At 44.2% G+C, this 9120-nt stretch overlaps 1 protein-coding gene across 2 annotated transcripts in view; it reads left to right on the forward strand.

Moving 5' to 3' along the window:
* LOC132973850 (titin-like) overlaps positions 1 to 7703 on the forward strand; it is a 29032-nt gene extending 21329 nt beyond the window's left edge. For both annotated transcript variants that reach the window (XM_061037479.1, XM_061037480.1), the window contains exons 13-14: positions 110 to 2203; positions 3239 to 7703. In XM_061037479.1, coding sequence (XP_060893462.1) covers positions 110 to 2203; positions 3239 to 5743 — 4599 coding nt within the window. In that variant the 3' untranslated portion in view covers positions 5744 to 7703. The remainder of the gene's footprint in view (positions 1 to 109; positions 2204 to 3238) is intronic.
* Positions 7704 to 9120: the final 1417 nt, after the last annotated feature.

Here is a 9120-nt window from a genome sequence, read left to right on the forward strand (position 1 = left end):
AAGACAGGAAGGTATCTCTACCTCTGGAAGGGGAAGGGGCCGACCGAGAAAAACCCCCCAAAAACCAATCCAGAAGAAAAAAGAAGAGGAGGTATCTCAGACTTCAGAGGAAGAGGAACCAGTTGTAGAAAAAACTGCTGCGGAGGCTGAAGAGGAGAATATTTCTGGCTCTCCAAGACCAGAAGGGATCTCTGCCTCTGGAAGGGGTAGGGGCCGACCGAGAAAAACCCCAAAAAAAACAATCCAGAAGAAAAAAGAAGAGGTTTCTCAGACATCAGAGGAAGAGGAGGCAGCTGAGGAACCAGTTGTAGTTAAAACTGGTGAAGAAGAGAGAGTCAATAAGGTTGAGGAGCAGTCTGCTTCGGAGAAGGAGGAACATGTACAGCCAGAAGGAGAGGTGGAGGCAGAGGAAGGACAAAGTGTAGTGGAAGAGAAAACTGAAGTAATATCCGAAACATCTGAAAAAGCTGAGGAAGCGGAAAAAGAACAAGAAACAGCAGTTGTGGATGCTCCTGAAGAAAAAACTGCTGCTGAGGCTGAGGAGGAGCAGAGGGAAGAAGCAATGGAAGAGGAGAATGTTTCTGATAGCCCTATTGAAGCAGAACAAACTGAGCAGGAGGGGGTTGTAAAGGAACCTGAAGGGCTGGAGGAGAAAGCAGAGCATGCAGCCACAACACCTGAATCAGTGGAGGAGAAAGCTGAGAATGCAGCCACAACACCTGAACCAGTGGAGGAGAAAGCAGAGCATGCAGCCACAACACCTGAACCAGTGGAGGAGAAAGCAGAGGATGCAGTCACAACACGTGAAACAGTGGAGGAGAAAGCAGAGGATGCAGCCACAACACCTGAACCAGTGGAGGAGAAAGCAGAGCATGCAGCCACAACACCTGAATCAGTGGAGGAGAAAGCAGAGCATGCAGCCACAACACCTGAACCAGTGGAGGAGAATGCAGAGGATGCAGTCACAACACGTGAAACAGTGGAGGAGAAAGCAGAGGATGCAGCCACAACACCTGAAACAGTGGAGGAGAAAGCAGAGGATGCAGTCACAACACCTGAACCAGTGGGGGAGAAAGCAGAGGGTGCAGCCACAACACCTGAATCAGTGGAGGAGAAAGCAGAGGATGCAGTCACAACACGTGAACCGGTGGAGGAGAAAGCAGAGGATGCAGCCACAACACGTGAACCAGTGGAGGAGAAAGCAGAGGATGCAGCCACAACACCTGAACCAGTGGAGGAGAAAGCAGAGGAGACAGCTAAAGAAGACGAAGAGGAAAAGGAGGGGGAGGGGGAGGAGGTTATAGTCATGGAAACCAGAAAACTGAGAGGTAAAAAGCTAGCAGTCAAAGCCACACCAAGACGCAAATCTGCAAGAAGACAGAATAAGGACAAGGAAGAGGAGGCTTCTGAGATTTTAGAAGAGGAGCCAACAGTTGAAGTCAGAGTTCTCAGGGGGGGAAGAAAGTCTACCCCTGTGCAAAGAAAAACACCAAAAAAGACATGCAAACAACTCCAAGAAGAAGAGAAGAAAGAAGAAGAGGAATCTCCCATGGATGAGCAAATAGAGGCAGATGAAGAGAAGGAACAAGCTGAGGAGGAAGCAACCCAACAAGCAGAGCCAGAAATCACAGAGAAAGAGGTTTCAGTTGCAGAGGAATCAGTCATCCAACAAGATGATCCAGAGGAGGAACAGGTCGACAAAACTGAGACAGACGTACAAAGCGCTGATGATGAAAAGACCTCAGATGATGTTGTCCAGGAAGCTGTCACACAGGATTCAGTGGAGGAGGAGAAGTCAATCCATGTAGAAGAAGAGTCAGAAGAAGGACAAATGACACAAACTGAAGAGGAGGAGACCACGACTGGAGGGACAGACGCTTCAGATGATTTAGTCGAAGGAGAAACAGAAACATCAAAACCTGAACCAGCCACTGACTCAGCTTCACCTACACCCGCAGAAGAAGAGCAACAGAGGAATGTAGTGGTACAACAGCTTCCCGAGCTCCAAAGAGTCAGCTTGGTTTTAGTGGACCTGAAAAAAACACATCTTGAGGTCCTCAAAGAGACAGCAGCTGTGGGGGAGATGGTTTCCGTGGGAGAAACTTCTACTGAAGAAGAAGAGGAGCAGAAGGAAGAAACAAAAGAAGAAGCAGGACAAGCGGAAGATGTTCCTGTTGAAGCAGAACAAACTGAGCAGGAGGTGGTGGAGGAGAAAGCAGAGGATGCAGTCACAACACCTGAAACAATGGAGGAGAAAGCTACGGAGACAGCTAAAGAAGACGAAGAGGAAAAGGAGGGGGAGGAGGAGGAGGTTACAGTCATTGAAACCAGAACACGGAGAGGTAAAAAGCTAGCAGTCAAAGCCACACCAAGACGCAAATCTGCAAGAAGACAGAATAAGGACAAGGAAGAGGAGGCTTCTGAGATTTTAGAAGAGGAGCCAACAGTTGAAGTCAGAGTTCTCAGGGGGGGGAGAAAGTCTACCCCTGTGCAAAGAAAAACACCAAAAAAGACACGCAAACAACTCCAAGAAGAAGAGAAGAAAGAAGAAGAGGAATCTCCCATGGATGAGGAGAAAGAGGCAGAGGAAGAGAAGGAACAAGTTGAGGAGGAAGCAACCCAACAAGCAGAGCCAGAAATCACAGAGAAAGAGGTTTCAGTTGCAGAGGGATCAGTCATCCAACAAGATGATCCAGAGGAGGAACAGGCCAACAAAACTGAGACAGACGTACAAAGCGCTGATGATGAAAAGACCTCAGATGATGTTGTCCAGGAAGCTGTTACACAGGATTCAGTGGAGGAGGAGAAGTCAATCCATGTAGAAGAAGAGTCAGAAGAAGGACAAATGACACAAACTGAAGAGGAGGAGACCACGACTGGAGTGACAGACGCCTCCGATGATTTAGTCGAAGAAGGAGAAACAGAAACATCAAAACCTGAACCAGCCACTGACTCAGCTTCACGTACACCTGCTGAAGAGGAGGCAACACCCGCAGAAGAAGAGCAACAGAGCAATGTAGTGGTACAACAGCTTCCCGAGCTCCAAAGAGTCAGCGTGGTTTTAGTGGACCTGAAAAAAACTCTTGAGGTCCTCAAAGAGACAGCAGCTGTGGGGGAGAAGGCTCCCCAGGGAGAAACTTCTACTGAAGGAGAAGAGGTGCAGAAGAAAGAAGCAGGACAAGCAGAAGATGTTCCTGTTGAAGCAGAACAAACTGAGCAGGAGGAGGAGGTGGTGGAGGAGAAAGCAGAGGATGTAGTCACAACACAAGAAACTGGCGAGGGGAAGGCCGAGGAGACGGCTGAAGAAGATGAGGCCAAAAGTGTTGATGAAGAGGAGGAGGAGGTTAAAGTCATTGAAACAAGAACACGGAGAGGTAGAAAGCCAGCTGTCAAAGCCACACCGATATGCAAATCAACAAGAAGAACACAGAAAAAGGATGAGGAAGAAGAGGAAGTGGCTTCAGATATTGTTAATGAGGAACCAGGAGTTCAAGTCCGAGTTCTCAGGCGGGGGAGGAAGTCTATCACAGTCGCTCCAAGAAGTTCCAGAAAAAGAACCCGTGAGCAACTTCAGGAAGAAGAGGAGGAGGAGGAGGGAGGAAAGGAATCTACAGCAGACGAGGGGAACAAGGCAGAAGAGGAAGACGCACAAGCTGAAGAGGAGAAACTTGAGGATAAGGATGAAAATCAACAAGCAGAACCAGAAATAAGTGAAGAGAAAGCTGAGGATGCTCCAGAAGAAGGACAGGCTGACAGTAGTGAGACAGAGGGACAAGCTACTGAAGCCTCAGATGATGTTGCTGAAGAAGCTGTCACAGAACAAGATACTGTCAAGGAGGAACAGTCAGTCTCCACCGGTGAAGGTACAGAAGCTGAAACTGGGGAATTGGCAAAAGAGACACAGCTAACTGGAACTGAAGACCAGGCAGATCAGGAGGAGGACATACCGGTTATTGAAACAAGAGTTCTGAGAAGTGGTGAAAAGAAGGGAAGAAGGTTAGCTCCTTCCTCACTCGGAGGTAAATCCAAAAGAGCAAGAACACAGCTTGAAACGGAGGAAGAGGAAGATCAAACTACCCCAGCTGAATCAGAGGATGCCAAAGCAGAGCTGGGAGAGGCTGTAGAAACCGAGGAAAGCAAAGATGAAAAGATCGAAGAAAAAACTCAAGAGGATGCTGCAACTCAGGAAAAAGAAACGACAGAACCAGAAGAGGAGTTGGAAAAAGTTGTCGCTGAAGCAGACGAATCCCCCAAAGAGCAAGAGACCCTGGAGGAGGAACAGCCAGCTGATTCAGAAGGACAGGTGGAGACACCTGGAATAGAAGATGGACAAGTTCCTGATGAGGAAGAGGCGCCGGTTGTTGAATCAAAAGTCCTGAGGAGCGGTGGAAAGTCAGTGAGAGCGTCACCGAGGAGCAAAACCACAGAGAAACAACAGACGGAAGACCAAGGAGAGGAGGGGACAGTGGTAGAAAAAGACGCTGATACAGATGAACCTGCAGTTCAAATAAGGGTTCTGAGGAAGGGACGGAAGTCTGCTCCTGCCCCACCGAGACGGAAAGCCAAGAGAGCCCGCACAGATGTTCAGCCTGAGGAAGAGGGAGACGATGAAAAAGAAGAAGAAGAGGAAGAAGAGTCAGAGCGGGACTCACCTGAGGAGACAGTGGAGACGACTGGAGAGGATCCTGAGAAGAAAGATGTGGAAGAGGAGGAGGTTGAGAGTGCAGCAGGAGGAGGAGGAGAATTGGTCGAAGAAGGTGAAGAAGAAGAGTTGCCTGAAAATGAGGAGGAAAGCGTGGCAGCTGTGGACGAGACCGGCACCGACACGATCGAGACTTCAGCTGAAGTAGACGAGGAGAGCACAGTCGTAGAGAAATCTACAGAAGTGGAATCTGACACAGCCGCCGCTCCAGAAGAGGCCCTCGTTGAAGATGAATCAGAAAAGGAGGTTGAAGAAGCTCCAGCTCCATCGACAAGAACTTTACGAAGATCCATAAGGCAGAATTACCAAGAGGAGGAAAGCGATGAGGACGATGCAGAGCTGTATGCAGACGATGCGGAGCCTGCAACTGAAGGTCCTGCTGAGAAAACAGCTGTTTTGTCCGACCACAGAGCGGTGGAATCACCAGATAACCAGACATCAGAGAGTGAAGAAGAGAAAACCAAGGACATCTCGGTGAGAGTCAGAAGTCCCAGGAAGAGGACGAAGACTGATGATGACGACAAAGAAGAGGTCCTAACAGAAGAACGGATACTACTACGAAGAAGATCCAGACGTATGAGGCGGCGCGTGGACTACAGAGAGAACGTTGTTGAGGAGGAGAGAGCGACATTGGCCACAGAGGAAGAGAGTGAAGGGGATAACTCGGCTGAATGGTCTGGTGATGAAGCAACACAGAAGGTGGAGAAAAGTAGTAAAGAAGCCAACAGAGAGAGTGTAGGAGCTAGTAAAAAGGGAGGCGCTCTAGACACAGACGAAGAGGCAGAGTCACCAGACGAGCAGGACATGTCGGAGGAAGAGGCGGAGCCTATAGTGATCGAAAAGAGACGTTTAAGAGGGAGGTTAGTTCCTTCAGTTTCGATCACGCCCACACGGCCCAGAACTAGAGCTACAAAAGAAGAGTCTGATGAAAAGTCTGATGAAGAGGATAGCCCTCAGCCAGCTCTGAAGAGAATCGACCGCAAGAGAAAGACCGAGGAGGCGACACCAATCCGCAAATCCAAGCGTCTCAGCAGAGTTTAGGATTGACCAGGGATGGGTAGGGTTGTCACAATGCAAATATTTAAATTTCGATATGACTCTAATGAAAATCAAATGATGTCGATCCTTGTTTGAATGCCACAGCAACAAAAATAGAAGAACCTCAGTCATTTTTTTGCATTGGATTGCCAAAAATTCCACACAAACTCCTGCAGGTTGTCTTAATTGTACAAAAACAGTGGCAACATTTCACAAGCCTCCTCTTCGTCTTCGCTTAAGGCAGCTTTTTTTAAAAACTTAAGATTTGAAGCTTGATACTACCGATCATTTATACAACAGATCGTATCGTTTTTAAACCTGTGGTATCAATGAGTATCGAATTATCTATACTTTTGACGCCCTTAGTCTGAATACTAATGATTTTTCATGACAACACTTTCTGAAATAGTCACAAAAACACGACGCACACAGTACACAAAGACAGAAATGTACTTGTTGTGTGATTGTGCAAACAAATTTCAAATGGAAGTATTTTCGTGCAGAACGTTGTGGTGGAAGCACAAATTTTGAGCCTGCCAGCCTCCATGGACTTTTTTATTTTAGCCCAGAACTTCCTTATAAACTAAACTAACTATCATGTGTGTCAACAGTTTCCACTCTTTGCACACACAGGACCCCAGTTTCTTAGGAATATTCTCACAAACTACCATGAGACAGGGTTGGCCATTGACATAAAATGCAAACTGTATTTAAACCTCTAAATGCAACGAGGAGCGGCACTCTCAACCTCCTTGTTTCCTGTTACGATGCAATGACAATAAAGGCCTTTAACTCACTAAAGTAATGTAATGTAAAGTCACAATTGTACAAAAATGGGGGGAAAGTTCATACTTAATAACCACAAACTCACTGATAATGTGTTTCCCTGATTTTGAGATTAAAACCAACAAATACCAAACTGGATGTAAACATGCAGCAGGGCCAGATTGGATTATTTATTTAACTATTTCGTTAAAAAAAAAAGAAAAAAAAAAGCCATAATATGCATTTTAATGACAACTTTGAAAAGTGGTGAATAATAATTTTATATTGTAAATATTTGCTTCTCTCAATGTGAATGTGTTTGAATTTAGAGTGTAGGAGCTGAAAATGTTTTCGGTTTCTCTTTCCGATTGAGATTTTATTTCGAGGATTTGTGTCGGTGATTTTTTTGAACTCAGAATTATGCAACAAGAGTGAACGAAGATATTTGGTGAGATCAAGGGAATTGGTCCTTTTTTGAATTGTGAGACTCTCAAACAGATTCATACTGAAGCCCTGAGCAGACCTTCATGCATTATATTTTTACTCCAATTTCCTGTGATTACGAGTACATTTCGGTTGTTACCTTGAAAAAATTATGACGTTCAAGTCGAGCCCCTGAGACAACAAAAGAAAGGTACACGTTATCAAAAGGAAATATGAGTAAAATTAAAAGTTTGGTAATGTAGGGCTTCTGTAGATTCTTCCTTCACAACAGGATTAAGATTCTTTTTTAGTTCTTCTTGTGTGTTTGATATTTAGTGATCTGTACTTTTACCAAAACACGTTGAGCTGAACTCAGGTCTTTACACTAACATGTTATTTTTAGATTAACATATGTCATGTAGAGATTTTAAAGCGTAGCCGTGTGGGTGTTGATAGTCGTCTCATATTTAACCCCTCACATGTTTCTTTTCATCACTTTTAGCGAGGATGATTTTCTGAAGCCATCGTGTAGCGTGATCTTTTGTAGTCATTGATGTCCGTTTAATGTCATTTGTAACTTTAGCCTAACGTTATTAAGCTGTTCGACATTTGATATTTCTCAGACATATTTGAGTGTGCAGCACTTCGGGACATGACCTATGTGTATTTTTCCTAAGCAATGTTTTTCACTAGATTGACCTTTTCTGTAAAGTTATTTTTCCATGGATTGAATTCACTATTTTTCTGTGTTAAATAAAGATTTCTGAAGATAGCATTTCACCTCTCATTTATTTGTTTTTTCTTACTGTCTCTGTCGATGTCTTAATTTTTTTAGATATATGAGGGTAGAAATATAAGAAAGGAGGAAGATGTTATCAAAGCTAAATCATGTTAAATAACTAAATTAACCAAAGAAATTCCTAAAAGAGTTTCAAAGCTTTGGTTTTGATGATATAGTGGTTTAACTCAAGTTATGAAGCTTCCACTGTAATACACATTTCTTCCTTCTTATGTTGTTATGGTGAATACACTTGACCTGTTTAAAGAAGCAATGTGTACAAATGTTACACTAAGACAAAAAACATCTTTAGCTTATAGCTTTAGTTCACCTATGTACCAAGGCCTTCAGACTAAGAAAACCCGGGTCTGCTCAGATCATCTAAACAAGAGACAGATAGTCAAATCCACTTTTGGTTTTATTGGAACTATCAACTCTGCAGACCAGAAATAGCATCATGTCAGTCGTCTGCTTGGTTGGTGTTTCACCCAGAAGTCCCCTGAAACGTCTGTACTATACCCTGACAATAACATTATACCCTGATCAGAGATCTCAATAAAGACCTGAAAAAAAAAAAATCAGTAGTCTGCTGTGTCGTGTCCAGAAACTGCCGCATTACTGCAGAATAATTGGATGCCTGGACTCATCGATGTACGACAGAGTATTAAGGAGTAATAAGAGCATTAGGGCCACGTTAAAGAAAACTTTCACACTTTGTCCGGGCAGCCATCTTGGATATCTTGTACACATTAAAACTGCCAAATCTTTTTTATGTCATGTCTTGCCTTTGAAGACCCCTGCGTTGAACAACTTCTTTAACAGATATTTATCTCTGTTTCTGACCTTTGTGACCTCAAAGTACAGCGATACAGTGATTCTGCAATAATTGCTGTATTGAAAGACAATCATACAATGATACATCACCATCTGTCAACTGAAGAATATAAAAAGCCCCTTCTTTTATCCTGCTGTCTTCTTTTTCTTTGAGCAACTAACTTCTGTTCACATTACCAGTGTTAATGTCACAAGTAAGAAATCATGAAGTAGTGACGCACTGATTCAAATTGCCACGGAGCTCTGTTTAGAGCGGCCTTATTGTTTTAATTAAAATATCAAAAATTGGCACCAGTGATGCAGCAATGAGGGTAAAATCACTCAACCACGTCTTTTCCTTCATGCTACAAAGTCTAAATGTAAACGTCTTAAACTACCTTTATCTATAATGTAAGCATTCTTACACACGTGTGTTTGGAAAGTAAGGGAGACTTTGGCCCCCTCACTGATTATGAAGGAAATCTTTTTAGAGCAACCTTTAGATAACAGCATGTGTTCAGCATGCACAAATATCTGAATTATAAGAAAAAGAGTAACGGGTTACTCTGCTCTTGAGATGGCCGGGTCCCTAATCCCGATT

The sequence above is a fragment of the Labrus mixtus genome, chromosome 5, assembly GCF_963584025.1.
Source record: "Labrus mixtus chromosome 5, fLabMix1.1, whole genome shotgun sequence".
Taxonomy (NCBI): Eukaryota; Metazoa; Chordata; class Actinopteri; order Labriformes; family Labridae; genus Labrus; species Labrus mixtus.